Source organism: Nothobranchius furzeri, chromosome 17, assembly GCF_043380555.1.
Source record: "Nothobranchius furzeri strain GRZ-AD chromosome 17, NfurGRZ-RIMD1, whole genome shotgun sequence".
NCBI classification, from domain to species: domain Eukaryota; kingdom Metazoa; phylum Chordata; class Actinopteri; order Cyprinodontiformes; family Nothobranchiidae; genus Nothobranchius; species Nothobranchius furzeri.
This window is the reverse complement of record NC_091757.1, coordinates 36674195-36689695: the sequence shown is the minus strand read 5'-3', so window position 1 is coordinate 36689695 and position 15501 is coordinate 36674195. Positions and strand designations below refer to the sequence as shown.

At 45.1% G+C, this 15501-nt stretch overlaps 2 protein-coding genes across 4 annotated transcripts; one reads left to right on the top strand and one right to left on the bottom strand.

The window, feature by feature from the left end:
* The first annotated feature begins 1115 nt into the window (after positions 1-1115).
* aebp1b (AE binding protein 1b) lies at positions 1116-11751 on the top strand. Of its 2 annotated transcripts, none has more exons than XM_015972211.3 (22): positions 1116-1538; positions 2332-2496; positions 2567-2626; positions 3301-3606; positions 4177-4245; positions 4710-4775; positions 4872-4955; positions 6350-6421; positions 6501-6610; positions 6863-7011; positions 7085-7169; positions 7261-7405; positions 7476-7564; positions 7695-7818; positions 8702-8898; positions 8998-9174; positions 9379-9542; positions 9630-10057; positions 10156-10295; positions 10676-10775; positions 10859-11025; positions 11092-11751. In XM_015972211.3, the coding sequence occupies exons 1-22, from the start codon at positions 1292-1294 to the stop codon at positions 11437-11439; spliced, it is 3492 nt and encodes a 1163-aa protein (XP_015827697.3). In that variant the 5' UTR covers positions 1116-1291; the 3' UTR covers positions 11440-11751. The 2 variants fall into 2 exon arrangements, with proteins under 2 accessions (XP_015827697.3, XP_015827696.3); XM_015972210.3 differs by having other exon boundaries at positions 3301-3627.
* Positions 11594-14274, bottom strand: pold2 (polymerase (DNA directed), delta 2, regulatory subunit). Of its 2 annotated transcripts, none has more exons than XM_015972213.3 (11): positions 14139-14274; positions 13823-14050; positions 13624-13745; positions 13420-13543; positions 13231-13345; positions 12961-13159; positions 12788-12868; positions 12524-12681; positions 12316-12443; positions 12142-12243; positions 11594-12070 (listed from the first exon to the last, which is right to left on the bottom strand). In XM_015972213.3, exons 2-11 carry the CDS (start codon positions 14046-14048, stop codon positions 11907-11909), a joined length of 1419 nt encoding a protein of 472 aa, XP_015827699.3. In that variant the 5' UTR covers positions 14049-14050; positions 14139-14274; the 3' UTR covers positions 11594-11906. The 2 variants fall into 2 exon arrangements, with proteins under 2 accessions (XP_015827699.3, XP_015827698.3); XM_015972212.3 differs by having other exon boundaries at positions 13823-14055; positions 14139-14271.
* Positions 14275-15501: the final 1227 nt, after the last annotated feature.

Genomic DNA, 15501 nt, shown 5'->3' with positions numbered 1-15501 from the left:
CTTATTTTTAAATTAGCCAAATAAAAGTCAAAATCTCATTGTATGCAAACCATGTTTCCCAAAACAATACTCTTGTAAACTATTTGTGGACGTGTCCTCATAAAAGATCAGAAATATTTCACGTAAACGGATCACTGTGTGGTAAATCCCAAACTGCACATGGTTTTCTTATTCCTTTTGTTATGTTAACACCAGTTTGGCTGGAAAATAAGAATTATTTAAAAAAAAAAACATCCTGCAGAATGCACCCCTGCTGGTGAAAGTGGCCTCTGCTTGACCTGACTGTAGTCTGAAAAGTGCTGCATTCTTCACAGCTGTAGTCATATCCTCCAAAATTCATATTTGGATGGTTTTGTTCAAATTTAATCCACTAGTGTGTTGTCTTTTCAAAGTACTTTAGCATTATTGGGCTGAAATTATGGGACGACGCGTTTTCATGCATTTGGATTTTTCCAAAAAGGTAAACACAAGATTTGTTTACCTTTTTTGTTCTGATTTTGAACCATTTTAACACTTTTAAACGGGTTTAGAATTCATCGCTTTTTAACTGTTCAGCTTTAAAGGGACCCGGCAGACTTTCCAAACATACCTCTTATTCCTGCCCATTTATATTAACTGTGAACCTCTATCAGTCGTTTTTGGCTTTAACACAAATGTGAAAGCTGTTTCCTCCTCCCCTATAGGCCCTTTTTTCCTCCTCCCTTCTCTGCTTGTGTAATCTGGTGTCCGTGGAGTTGTGCTTGGTGGTGATTCTGCAGCGTTGTGCTCAGGAATTCAGCTGCAGCAGGCATAACGGATGTTTCTCCTCTAACCTGAGAGTATCACACAGTGTGGGACCTCACCTGCTCGCCCTCCCCCTCCACCTCTACCTTTAGTTTCAACCAACGCTGCACCTGTTGTGACTCGTCTGACAGGTGAAGGGGATCCTTGAGCCCCCTGTTGTTTTTTCAGCTGACCCAAATAGCAGGATAATTACTGGCCCCCGTCTATTCATTTAACTGGATTACTCGTTTGCTTTGCATCTTTCCCTCTGCAGCCCTCCTCCCTGCCTGACCCTCCCCTCTCCCCCTCCAGTGCTGTCTAGCCCAGTAAGTCTAAGCCCAGTCTGATATGACACAGTGAGGCTGTGTGGAGCTGAAGAATACACCTCCCCTGCTGGAGAAGAAAGTTTGGATCACACACATTGAGGTTGAACTCTAGATGCTCTAGGGGATAAACAAGAGTGCACAGCTGAGGAAGGCGAGATCAAAACCCAAACCAAAAGATTTTTGCAGCTGGAAGAGCAGCAGGTATGAAAAGCCATGCTGTGACCATCTCAGTGGCTTTGCTAGCCCTTTGCTGCTTGCTGTTTCCCAGAGGAGGGAGGAGTGCTGGGGGGATAGTTTCTCTCCTGCAGTTCGAAGAAGAGAAGCGGTTGGAGGATGAGGTGCAAGACCGGTCCCTGGATGACCCTGAAAGTGAACAGGAACCTGGAGTGGATCTGCTGCCACGAGGAAGCATCATCAGGGCAAAAAGAGACGAAGGGGCTGCACAGGCAGGTAAGCTGGGAAGCATGCTTGATTAAATGCATGTGAATAAAAACTAGCAGACATAAGCATCTGACAGCTCCAAGAGAACATCCAGACGTTCATCTGTAAACCCGGTTCCTCCACAGCAGGGTGTAAACACAGCAGATACGTTTGTTTAACTTAACGAGACGTGCACACATTCAGTGGAGCGTCTTGAAGACAGATTTTTATTGCACTAATTCTTTCCACTGCCATGGCTCCCAGAGCCCTGTATGATTAATGCAGCCTCTTCAACCTGGAAAAAAGATTCTGAGGACTAATCCGCTTTAGCCGTAGGCACTTTTTTTCAGGAGTTTTCTTATTGGGCTCTAATTAAACTAAACGAGCTATTTGCAGAACCACGGTGAAGGTTCAGAAGTGAGAATGATCTGTTTATTGAGCATGATGACAGATTTCATGTCATTAGGTCTGAGCTAATGGGACAAAGTTAATGGAAAGGAAGAAATGTGTTTTCCATGAAAGTGCTGCAGAGCTTCAGACGGACTCAAAAGGAAATACTGATGGATCTCTGGAAACCACAGCAGTCTGGGTTTTGATATAGCAAGAAAAGCCTAACTACAGTGCCTAAATAGCAGAAATTTGGTTTTTACTGATAAATGTCATAATGTTGTCTGGTTTTTATAGATCAGCCTTGATGTGTAGCATAACCATTTCATTGTGGTTTAAAACTGGAGAGTTTATTTAGAATTTGAGTCTGGGGGAGAACTTCACAAACGTACTCTTCTGACTCTCTAGAGTTTGGAAATCTTCCTTTTCCTTCCAGGAACTTTGGGCAGGGTGAGGAGAGCACCCGATGAGAGCAAGAAGAAGAAGGACAAGAAAAAGAAAGAACCAAAGGACCCGAATGCCACTAAAAAACCTAAAACTGATAAAAAGTCTAAGAAGAAGGAGAAGCAGACTACCACCACCCTTCCTCCCACCACCACGAGTGAGAACAAGACACCGCTTTCATCCTTTTACTTTAATGGGTTTGTTAATCTGGTGTCCGATGTTTCCAGCTCTCCCAACCGAACCGCCCACTGAACCTGACACATTCCCGTACTTCGACCCAGACGCTGGTGAGTTCTGCACATTTTTGGACAGTTGGATTTCAGAAGGGTGTTGGAATTACAACTAAACACCAGAACATCAGCCTTGACTCAGCAGAAGCAACTAAACAAACTGATCCCAGTTCATTTTAAAATTCCAAGGGCCAGAATAAACAGAGATGTTTCTGGATGCAATAGTTAGAGCCACAACCAACGAGACAATGAAACACGCCTCGTCCTTTATTTGCACCTGTGCAGTTTTCAGTATGAGACAGGTGTGACCAATGGAGGCTTCAAACAGTTCTGGCCCAGCCAAAACCAGGTGGGAGTGTGTTTGAACAGAAGGGTGCCAGATGTATCCTGACAGAGTAAAAGAAACCCAGAGGACTCTGATTCATCTGGTTCCCAAACCACAACAAAACTGAGTAACTAGTTTAAAAATCCGTTCCCACTAAATGAAGCAAACCACTGAAGAGACTCATAAGAGTTTGTTAGATTAGCATCTTTCTGTTTTGGATTGTTGTTCAAAAGGCACAAACAGAAACCTCCTGGCTAAAACGGAGGAGGTTTGCTCACAAACATGCATGTTTTATGTTAAAGACTGTCTTTTCTGCAGTTTATCTTCGTGCATTGTTCCAACTCTATTGCTCAGCTCTCAGCTGTCCTTTAAATCTGTCAAATGTCTTCACCCATGTCTCTGTTAGACAATGATTACTGGAAACCAGACGGTGACTACTGGGGGTCAGAAACCACCCCATCTGCAGCCACAGATCCCCCGTACGACGACTGGAAACCCAAAGGAGAAGAGCCCGCTGCGCCTGTGACAGACATCTACGACGACTACTGGAAACCAGAGCAGGAGGCGTCCACCTCACCACCCATTTATGACGACTTTTGGAAGGAAGATGAGAATGAGCCATACGTTCCTGTGACTGATAGCTACGACGGCTACTGGAGGGAGCCGACCCCCGGTGCTCCTGATGCTGGCGGGAAGACTGGAACAGATGACGGTGATTACTGGGATGCCACATGTACGTCTGCAGTTTCCCTCAGCTTGGTTGTGAATCTGTGAATCAGATCCGATGATCTGTGATTTGCCAGTGTTTACTACCTCACCTCACGTCTCATCTGTTCTCTTTTTGTTATAAACACCAAATAGCAGTAAGCCAGATCTGCCTCTGAATGGGATTTCCAGGGGGGAGGAATCAAAAACAGTTGACCCTTATGAGACATTCCTGGAAATACCAGAGAACGAAAAAAAAGGTTTTCCAATTTTGTAACTCGCTTTAGCCCACCCCACACTGAATAGAACAAAAGAAAAGGCTCGATTTGGTGTGTTCATTAACTGATCAGTGGCACATTCATTCATCTATAATGATGGAAACTTTTATTACTTTATCTTATTTTGTTGAATTGGTAGCAACTCTTATCCACAGGATCAGAAGCTATAAATGTGCTTGAGCTGGCCTCCAGACCAAACCAAAATGTGTTTTTCTGTCCTTTGCACTTTCCCGGTAATTGTACTTTTTAAAGTTTTGTGTTTCTAATCTTTTCTGTGTTCTGCTTTTCCTCTCCTGCAGTCGAGGTACCAGAAAATCTACCTGATGTTGAAGAGGTCAGCCCTGAAATCGTGGTAGAAACTCTCCCAGGTGATGGCTGTCTCACAAAAAATATCAGAAATTAAAACATCCAAACAAACAAATAAATAAATAAAACAGAAGGCAATCAGGTAGTTGAGCAGAAAGACATACATTTCTGCTCCAGATGATTTTCCTGAGCACATGGGAATGACATTACAGTGAGTCAGTGCAGGGATCTGCCCTACTTTTCAGACAGACAGAGGTTTGCTTGGTTCTACTTGGTCAATAAAACCCTTCATAGTTTGTTGTGAAGTAAAAAAGAAGCTCTGTCATTAGTTAGGATTCTTGTAAATGTAAATTAAAGCTTTAACTTAATTACACAGCAGAAGCTTTACAGACAGGGCTACTCTTGTGGTCGAGCGAATCTGGGCAGGGCTAGACTGTAAAACTACGGATTAAACTGCGTAATTTTATAAAATCTCACTTGTAAAGTTGCAACAATCAAATGTTGGTTTGTTTGTTTTCTAACACAGAAGAACCTACAACTTTGGCTCCCTTTGAGAAGAACTGGTATGATGATTACGATGACTACGGAAGCAGTAAGATCTCGTGGAAAGGGTCAACACCTTAAGAGACGAATCACTCGGCATCAGCGACCTTTCATCTGAAAACCACATTTTCTTGCTTTACTGCAGAGAGGAAAGAGGATGAGACGGATGAAAAGTGGATTGAGAAAGAGAGGGAACATGCCAAAAAGGAGAGGGAGAGGGAGGAGAGAGGTAAGAGGACCCAGATGTGGATTTTTTTTACGTGCTATCTTGCTGCACAGTCATGCAAAAGAAGAGAACCATTTAGCTTCTAAAGCAGAAAACTTGGCTTCCTTTGACCCAATCCAGAGCTTTTGGAGGAAAACAGCACAACACTTCGATACGCTCACATTTCTTCTCTAAGAAAACGCAGATGTCGCTTCAACTTTCACTCCTAAGAGACGCAGATTTAACCAATCAAAATAAAATGTTAAACTCCTGTCAGCTGGAATGAAAGCACAGAGATCAGTGGAGAAGGAATGGAGGGCATTGAATTAGAGTATTAAAAAAAGACCACATGGCAGTGTTTTTAGACAAGGAATGTTATTTGTGCAAGTCAAAGTAAAACCTGGTGTTTGCTCATCACATTGGGTTACTTTTGCCACGTGTCTGCTGTGTGTGATGAGGTTAGCTGCCGGCTGACAAGTAAATCCCAGAGCAAATGATAAATGCCCCTGTCAGGAGGACAGGGGTCAGTGGGGCACTTCCTGTGTGCAGCTTCAGCTTTAAATTAAGTTGAAAGGAGGAACAGACATTTAACTTTACTTTGGATGATGTTTCATTTCTGTAACAAAGTTTCATATAGTATTTTACACTAAGGGCTGCGCAGTGGTTAGAGCTGTTGCCTTGCAGTGAGAAGGTCCTGGGTTCGCTTCCCAGCCTGGGATCTTTCTGCATGGAGTTTGCATGTTCTCCCTGTGCATGCGTGGGTTCTCTCAGGGTACTCCAGCTTCCTCCCACGGTCCAAAAACATGACTGTTAGGTTGATTGGTCTGTCTAAATTGTCCCTAGGTGTGAGCGTGTGTGTGTGTGTGTGTGTGCATGGTTGTTTGTCCTGTGTGTCTCTATGTTGTCCTGCGATGGACTGGCTCTCTGTCCAGGGTATACTCCGCCTGATTGCCCATTGACCGCTGGAGATAGGCACCAGCCCCCCCACGACCCTGCGTGGACAAGCAGGTTCAGAAAATGGATGGATGGATGGATGGATGGATGGATTTTAGACTAACTCGTTCAAATCCCCCCAGGAACAAGACAACGGTTTGCAGGTGGTCTCGGAGTCCGGCGTGCAAATTTGGGCGGGGGGTCCAGGACTCTAGAAGGCACAATATCAAATACAGGCCATTTATCATTTGATCTGGGTTTTATCTGAAGAAACTTGAACCAAATCGTAGTTTTGGTTTTATTTGGTTCATTTTTTTTCCTCTGGACTTCAAGACCTTCTTGGGGATTTTTTAGCAAGTGAAATTTCCAAACCATCAGTGAGCTTCCAGATTTTCTCTGGGCAGAGAAGCAGGAAAGAAATTCAGAAAAGTAGGTGTCTTTATTTATTTTTTTGTTCTGGGTGCTTTTTTCCTGATCTCGAACAGAAAGAACACAGAAACTGAAGGAGGCAGAGGAGCGAGCCAGGAACAGACCACGTGTCTTCAAAGAGCCAAAAAGTGAGTCAGCATCCGCTCAAATCTGGAAAATGTGCACAAACCTTGTACACACATCACTTTGGTGTTATGTATGTGACAGAATGTCCTCCTCTGGGGATGGAGTCCCATAAGATCGAGTCAGACCAGCTCTCAGCCTCCTCTGTGGCCCAGTATTGGTTTGCACCTCAGAGGGCGCGCCTCAACATGCAGGTACGCAACCATCAAGGCTGTAGGCTCAACATCTATATGAGCCCCCTGTTCAAGCTATAAGGGCCTTCAGATAATCACTAACCACCTGGAAAAATACTGTTATTGTCGAGCTTGTCTGAGAATCCCAACAGCAAGCCTGTTCTTTCCCAGTTAGCCTACATCTTAAATTAAATAGTGTTGTATATTTAGGAGTCATGCTCACAATAAGCTGGAAGATCTAGCAGCATGACATCTGTTCATGGTGCTTCTCAGGGTTCTGAAGATGAGGATAACCCGAGAGGCGGAGCATGGTGTGCAAACTCCGAGGACAGGATTCACTGGTTTGAGATAGACGCTCGCAAGGAGACGGAGTTCACTGGAGTTATCACACAAGGAAGAGATTCCTCAAATGCTTTAAATGAGTAAAAGATACACAAGTATTAGAGTTTTCCTTCTCTTTCCGCAAAACGATGCTCCAATAACGTCTCGTTCCAGGAGTGACTTTGTGACATCTTACTTCCTGGCTTTCAGCAACGATAGCAGAGAATGGACCACAATCCATGATGGATACGCAGACTGGGTGAGAATACCTGAAAAGGTTCTCTGAGAATCCCAACATGTCTTCCTCTACCTTTTTTTGACGTTTATTTTCCGTCTTGCCTTTTGTCTAGTTGTTTTTTGGAAACAACGACAAAGACACTCCTGTCATGAACCGGCTTGCGGAGCCCGTGGTGGCGCGCTACATCCGAATCATCCCTCAGAGCTGGAACGGCTCTCTCTGCATGAGGCTGGAGGTCCTTGGCTGCCCGCTGTCTGGTAAGTCTCACAGCACTAAGCACATAATTAAACAGCCAAAAAAACTTGTTTTAACGCCGTTTCCCCTCAGACTCAGGAGATGTTCTACACAGGCAAAATGAAGTGACCCCAGTGGATTACCTGAAGTTTAAACACCACAGCTACTCTGAGATGGTTGCAGTGAGTATTTACTGCCTTCTTTCTTTTATCCTCCCTAAAACAGCTTAGCTTGGTTCCTCTGGTCAACTTCTGCAGTAAGACTACCTGAATGACGTCTGACATAACAGTTTTCCTGGTCTTGCTTGTTCAGCTCATGAAGTCGGTGAATGAGGAGTGTGCCAACATCACCAGCATTTACAGCCTGGGCCGCAGCTCTAAAGGAAAGGAGCTCATGGCCATGATCGTCTCTGGAAACCCCACAGAACATGAAATAGGTAGATATGAGCAGGAGAGCACCGTAGGGGTTGCATGAACTAGTCGACTAGTCGACTTCACTGCTCTGTAGTGACTTTTTATGCCTGTCATCGACAAGTCGCTGTCATGTGATAATGAGCGACAAGCTGCAGTCCTCAGAAAAGACAGCAGGTGACGAGCCCCTGCGCGTCGGGAGGTGACGCGCTGTGTCAGAGCGTCGGTACTGACACCCGCGGTAAAACGGACATTTAACCAAATTGTGACCTTTACCCTCTTGCAATTTAACCTTCCCCTCACCCCCATCCTAACCTTAACCTGCTTGCACATGCAAAGCTCTGATCGTTGACGCGCTCCAGACATCTGCGTTCTGAGCACGGCCACAGTAACATTATCAAATTAGGTGTCGCCACCTCAAAAACTAATTTAACACGCAATCGTTCATGTCGGCTCATTTCCTTTTATGTTTTCTGTCTTATTTGTGCCTGATGCTTTTCGCTGCTGTGGAGCGGAGCGCATCACCTGTTTTGTCCTCCGGTGACGCACCTCACTGATGCGGCCGGCGAGCAGCGCGCACTCCGCTGTTTTTGCGGTTGGTAGATCTTTTAGAACTGTAGTTCAACGTCAACAACGACTAGTCAAAGTCGACTCGATTTTCATTACTTGACTGTCGACTTTAAAAAAATAAATAAATCATGCAGCCCCTAGAGCACCGAGTGTCTGTTGATCCAAAAATAGGATTGTAAAACATGTCTCCATCCATCCCTAAAACAACTGTTGTTTTAAATAAAGTGGGCATCTGAAATGGTGTTTATTATGTGTCCTCTGAATCCTAATAAGCACCTGGTGGACGCCAGCAGATTGTAGTTAACAGATAATGACGGTCTTTCCCGGATGTCTCCTTAGGTGAGCCAGAGTTTCGTTACACGGCTGGTCTCCATGGAAATGAGGCCGTGGGTAGAGAGATGATTCTGCTTCTCATGCAGCACCTGTGTAAAGAGTACAACGACAGAAACCCCCGAGTCCAGCGTCTGGTGGAGGGAATACGCATCCACCTGGTGCCCTCGCTCAACCCAGACGGACACGAGCGAGCGTTTGAAGTGGTGAGTGAGGAAAAATACACAAAACTAACAGGAGACAGCAGTAAGTCACAGAAACGTTTGGGTCAGAGTGTTCCGTAACCAGTTTCTCCTCCCCTGCAGGGCTCAGAGCTCAGCAGCTGGACCTCTGGACACTTTACTGAGGAGGGCTTTGACATCTTCCAGAACTTTCCAGACCTGAATGGTTTCTTGTGGGATGCTGAGGATAAGGGCATGGTGCCTAAACTCACCCCCAACCATCACGTGCCCATACCAGAATATTTGGAGACTAATAGCTCGGTAATTAAATTACAGTCATGTTTGTCTAACTTGGACAGATCCTCCATCTGGGAGAAGATCCAAAGTCATCCAGTTGGAATTTTAAAGCTTGTTTTCTTTGTATGAAAGCCTCTTCCAGGGTGAACATAGCTTATAAAATGAAGATGGTGTTGGCTTGTGCTGTCCCTCTTCTGTTTATATAATCCTTATCTGTTTTCATTCCAGATCGCCGTGGAGACCAGAGCCATCATCTCCTGGATGCAAAGCTATCCATTTGTGTTGGGTGCAAACTTCCAAGGAGGCGAGAGGATTGTGGCCTATCCTTATGACAACTTACGTCTCAACAAGCCTGCAGAGAGCCAGAAACCCCACAGCCGCGCAAAGAGACAGTACGACTCTTCCTGCACCTTTCTTTTTCATTGTTTCTCCATAAACCACAGCTGAGTCGAAGGCTGATGTGGATGGCTTTCTTCCAGGTATGAGGATGAAGGTTTTGACGTGACCGAGTGGGGACGAGGCTACCAAGAAGAGCCAGAAGAAGACTATAGAAATCAAGGATACGAACAGCCAGAGGAGGAGTGGCACGGTCATGGTCACAGCCATGGCTATGACCAAGGTTACGATCACGGTTATGATCACGGTTACGACCACAGCTACAACCAGGGTTACGGCCACAGGGAGGAAGAAGATGACGACAGAGGAAGGAGTGCTGGATACCCAGACCCTGAGCCTGAAGATGAGCCCCGAATGACCTCAGACGAGTCTCTATTCAGGTGGCTGGCCGTCTCCTACGCCTCCACACATTTGACCATGACGCACAGCTACCACGGATCATGCCACGGGGACACACCTGCTGGGGCTCTCGGTATTGTAAACCGGGCCAAGTGGAAACCAGTGGAAGGCAGTGAGTAGAAACCAATGGCTGCATGTGCTTTCAGCACACCCTGGTGGTAGGTTTGTGCACTGCAGGTGCTCAGCAAAATGTGTGATTTGCCTTTGTAGGCATGAATGACTTCAGCTACCTGCACACCAACTGCTTTGAGCTGTCCATGTTTCTGGGCTGTGACAAGTTTCCTCATGAGAGCGAGCTGGCGTACGAGTGGGAGAAGAACCGAGAAGCGATGCTCACCTTCATGGAGCAGGTGAGCCACAAACAAACAAACTTTTAGAAAAATTCATCATTTCTGTTGCTAAAGAGGCTGTTTACCTCAGACACTAATTACTGCTGCCGTGGTTTTCTGAAGTGCCTTTGAAACACACTTGTGAGATTTTATGAACAACGCAAGACTCTGCCTTCTTGTGTGACAGTGACAAATGAACTATTTACCAAACAATTCCGCCAAGAAAAATATGTGATCAAAGCTAATTTAAATCATATTAAAATATTCCTTTGGATAAGTCTGTAATTAGTGGGTGGAGGCTGAGTTTACTCACTGAAAAGGCTGAATTACAGCTTTTAGAAACATTGTGCAGAAAGAGGAGTAGTGGCAACATGTTTAACCCAAATATTCCTGCTTTTTAGGTGCATCGTGGCATCAGAGGCATTGTGAAGGACCTGCAGGGGAATCCCATTGCAAACGCCACCATTTCTATAGAAGGGGTTAATCATGATGTCACTACAGGTGGACATACTCCTCTTTTTCATATAAACAAAAAGGCTGCTGTATTCATGTTTTTTTTTCTTTTTTCAAATTTTTTATTGCAGCACCAGCAGGAGACTACTGGAGGCTGCTGAACCCAGGGGAGTACCGTGTGACGGCTCGAGCAGAAGGCTTCTCCCCTGTGACTAAACTCTGTGTGGTCGGCTACGAGTCCGGAGCAACCGCCTGTAGCTTCAACCTGGCCAAGTCCAACTGGGACCGCATCAAACAGGTAAATCCGAGCCATCCTGACCACAAAACTGTCGTACAGCCACACCTAAAAGTTCCGTTTTTGCAGATCATGGCCCTTCACGGCAACAAGCCAATCCGACTGAGCTACAGCAACAGCAGGACTCAGAACAGCGTCAGCAGCCACAGGCGGGGGGCGGAAAGCAGCAACAGTTTTTCTACAAACACCCAGATGAGTCCTGAGCGGCGCAGGCAGCTCAAGATCGCTCGTATCCGTCGTCTCCGGCAGCAGAGGAGAATGAGGTTTAAATCAACAACAGAAACAGCAACAACAACAACAACGACAACACAACCACCTGCAACCACAATCACTGCAACATCGTGGTACGACTCATGGGGCCAGTTCCCCACTGCGACGGTGGATTTTAACTATGAATACAAGATCGATGACTATTAAACACAAACCACACGTATGCATTAAAGGTCGTTCAAGAATCAAACAAGAAATCTTGTTTCTATAACAAAAAGCAGTGAAAATGAACAGAATGTACTAAAATAAAGTCTCTGGTCTGTCCTTTTCTATTTCAGAATTCCAATTTAAAATTAATTCATTGTTTTTTGTCATTTGTTTATTGAAAAGATGTTTGTTGTGGGCACGTAAAAAAAACAGCTGAATTATGTATAGATTTCACTCATGGCAGAAATATTTTTACAGATTAATCAGTTGCTGCTTGTGTGGGGTGCAAATAAACGTTAATACGAACCAAGAGTCTTTAGCACCTTGCTTTTAACTGGGTTACAGTTGCTGATTTTACCTCAAAGGTACTGACAGAGGCTTCTTATTCGAGTTTTAGCAGCATCAGTAAAACTGGAGTTCATGGTTTGAGGCTCATCTGAGAAATCATAAGGAAAATGGTCCTGATGTTAGTGACTGACGTTCATCCCACTTTCCTCATCTTCATCAGCAGCAGAGAAGGCGGAGAAGCACACTGGTTCACACTGCAGCGTGCGTAGATTCACCAGACATGCCTTTTGTGTGCTGCTGAACTCTGGTATCGTAACCAAAAGGACTTCCTGACCATCAGGACCTGGGGGGGAAAAAAAAAACATTCCATCTCTGCTGGGATTGTGAGACATTTGTCCATGCTCGCTTTCTGACCTTTAATGAGCTTGGAGTCAAAAGCTGGGGCGTTGCCACTGAAGTAAACGTGGGGACATTCCTCCAAGATGAAAGGATCCTTTAGATAAAACGGGTAGCAGCCTGAAAGAAGGGATTTTAGAAACTGGTGTTTAGACTCTAAAGCAGCCTTAAACACGAGTTCCATCAACCAACCTAGAGTATCGGGTGCTGTGGGGGCCAGGTGTCTGAGCCGGAGTGTCTCCTCTAATATTTCCAGGTGGTTGTCCATGCTGCTGTACCTCTGGATGTCACACACATTCTGACCCGAAGTGCCCAAGAACCTTTGCAGGAAGAAACAACATGTCTGATTTTAGATTAAATAACAGCTGATGGAATAAAGTTCACAAACACCACCACTCACCTCACTCCCTCAATGGTGGCCTCGTATGGATTGGAGGACAGTTGTAGTGTGGGGTAGATGGAGGATAAGGGAAACATGCACTTGTGCAGAGGCTGCTGTGGCAGGATGTAGTTGGTGGGGTCATACTGACCCGGCATTACATCCACTGGAACTGACGCCTGATAGACAGCAGGAAAATGTTTGATATGAATAACCTGCAGCCATGCAAGTAATTGTGAAAGTGCACGAAAACAAAGATTCAAGTAGAAAAGAGGATGCCCTCACCACCAGCTGAAGAAGGATCTCATCAACCAAACGAATGGCTTCCACACTTCCGGCCTGAGTCTTCTTAGTGAGGTACTTAGCCTGGAGAAAGACAAAACAAAATAGGTATTCAAATGTTTAAGTAAGTTTATTTCAGCAGCAACAGGATATGAAGGTAGGAAAGCCCTCGCCACCTTGGTTGATGCCTCTTTGTCCTGGATGTGCTGGCTCAGCAGATTTCCAGCTAGCAGAACCCTGGAAATTGTAGCCGCTTCCCTCTGCTCTCCCTTGTCACCAAGCTGACCCGTTACCATGTCAACAAGCAGCTGCAGCTCCAACATGCTGTCCGCACGACTGCTGCCGAGACCTAGTCCTGAGACAAGAAGCACAAACCTGAACAAACAGAGGTGTTAGAGACTGTTAACACCAGAAACTGGGATTTTTATGGGATATTGAGAGTTTACCTGTCAGAGTTTAGAGCAGGCTTTGGCGTCTGTGGAGGGAGATCTGCCACGCAAAAGTCCTCCACCGTGAACTTCCCATCATTCTTTTCCACTCCGTATATGGCAACGACACTGCCTGAAACCCAAAAATAAACAAACTAGATCACGCTTAAGGTCGAAGTGACAGTGACACCCTGTGAGAACACCCACCTGTGACACATTTGTCTCGATTAATTTTGCCTTCAAGTTTAATCCTTTGGAGCTCATCCTCCAGGATCAGCTCGTCTGCATCACTAATGTACTTGACTCTTGCAGGCTGGGGCAGGAGGTTGTGCTAAACGAGGAAAATGTTTCACATAACTAAATAAGAGCAGCTGGTTTCATTTAGTTTGTTATGATTGTGTGAGCCCACACCTCCTCACTTATCTCCCTCAGAATAGATGGCTGTAGGTCCATACGCTTGAACAGCGTGCCCACAATGCAACACTGCACTCCTGTCTCCAGGTCACACAGCTTCTTGATAACCACATCTGATCCTGACCCAAACAAGGAAAGACATAAGAAAGGATGCTCGTGTATAAATTAAATGCTCCAGATTCTTAGTTGTTATTACCCCACTTCTTCTGGGCTCTCTCTGACAGCAGGGGTCTCATCTGCATGAGTCGTGCAGCATAAATGTGGGCATACTGGCGATTGAAGCTTCTCTCCCCAACGCTGTAGCGCTCCGAGCAGGGGCTGTAGGCCATCGACGTCCTCTCAAACACCGGGCCCTGGTCCTCAGAGTCTGGGCGGCAGAGCAGAGAAGACCCTTCCTTCTGGGCGCTCAGGTCAGAGAACATGACTGTCCTTGCAAAGAGCAGAGTCGTCTTACCAAGATAGCAAGTTAACAAACAGATTTGGCAAACCAATAACGGGTGTAGCGGTATTACCTTCAAACGAATACGATCTGGCTCAAGTTTGATCAGCTTGGAGTCCAATCTAAAACTAGATTCTCTAAATGTTTCCCCTGAAAACAGATCAGACAACAGTTCCCGCGAAAACAACTGTTGATGTCACTGCTTGACGAGAAAACGGATGTTCTCGCGAGATATCACAAAGGTTCAAAAAACTTTATTGACTTTGTTTATAAACGAAATAAGAACACGTATTTAGACTCCATGGGCAACTCCAAGTCACTGGTAACTCAAATAAAATACAAAATCAACACATGCATTCATAAACGTTAGAAGACTGATTGTGTTCACATCAACCAGTCATCCTGGACAGAACACAGAAAAAAAGAACATTACCCGAAGACCCCTGAGGTGACAGACAACGCCGACAGTATGCAAAACTGGACCTGCATTTGGTGTGAACATGGCTCACGCCCTCTCTCAGTAGCAGCTGCAGCCTTGCTCTGATTTTTTTCTTCATGTTTCTTAACCCTGGTCCTCCGCATCCCCCTGTTGAACATGTTTTAGGTGTTTCCCTGCTGCCACAGATCTAAATGAATGAGTGATTAACAGGCTTGTGCGATGCTTGATGTCATCCTGAGAAGGCAATTTGTCAGGGGGAGGGGTGTTCAGGCAGTAACCCAATCGCAGGAATAACAGTCGTGTACCTGAGTTCAAAGTGTTTCAGTAACAAAATTCCTCCACTGACTGTTGGAACCAAAAACAGAAAACAACATAGCTCGAAGGTACACTCGTTCCATAAACTAGACAAATAGTCAAAACAACGCCGCATGGCAGCAGTTGCCTGAAATAGGGGGAGGGCAATCTTGGTGATTTGGTTCAGCTGCAAAACTCCAGGAGGTTCACAGAGAAGAGGAGGGATCCTGAGAGGAGCTGCAGCAGCTGACCTGAACAAAATAACAGGGAACAGGGGCAAACAAACACAAAACCAAAAACAGAAAACCACACAAAAAGGGGCGAACCATAACAGGCAATGCAAATATTTGAATCAGGTTGCTGAAGCAGAGACATGAAACACATGCAGGACAGGGGGGCACTTGATAAAAGTTTATTTTGCTCTATCAAAAAAAATATTACTATCCATATCAAACAGTACAATAGTTCATACAGACTCTGAAATGGGTAATAAAGTGGAACATGGCGAGAGATTTGAGTACAACAAATAGGATGATATGACGGAAGTATTCGTAAAGCCTTAAAAGAAAATGAGCAGCATCACAGTGTTTAAATAAGAGAAATGTATAGTTTATTATGATTTAGGGAGGGTCACACACATACACGCAGAGTTCTTTGTTTCGAATTTTTGTCAAATTTACCTAAATTGTAATTTCTATTTTGT

What these genes read in the sequence shown, in the direction of transcription:
- aebp1b (XM_015972210.3), top strand. Translation starts at nt 1,292, where the DNA reads ATGAAAAGCCATGCTGTGACCATCTCAGTGGCTTTGCTAGCCCTTTGC. An exon ending in CGAAGGGGCTGCACAGGCAG is followed by an intron (nt 1,539 to 2,331) that starts GTAAGCTGGGAA and finishes TTTTCCTTCCAG; the next exon opens with GAACTTTGGGCAGGGTGAGG. An exon ending in TGATTACTGGGATGCCACAT is followed by an intron (nt 3,628 to 4,176) that starts GTACGTCTGCAG and finishes CCTCTCCTGCAG; the next exon opens with TCGAGGTACCAGAAAATCTA.
- pold2 (XM_015972213.3), bottom strand. Translation starts at nt 14,048, where the DNA reads ATGTTCTCTGACCTGAGCGCCCAGAAGGAAGGGTCTTCTCTGCTCTGC. An exon ending in AGATCCTTCTTCAGCTGGTG is followed by an intron (nt 12,682 to 12,787) that starts GTGAGGGCATCC and finishes GCTGTCTATCAG; the next exon opens with GCGTCAGTTCCAGTGGATGT. An exon ending in CACAGCACCCGATACTCTAG is followed by an intron (nt 12,244 to 12,315) that starts GTTGGTTGATGG and finishes CCCTTCTTTCAG; the next exon opens with GCTGCTACCCGTTTTATCTA.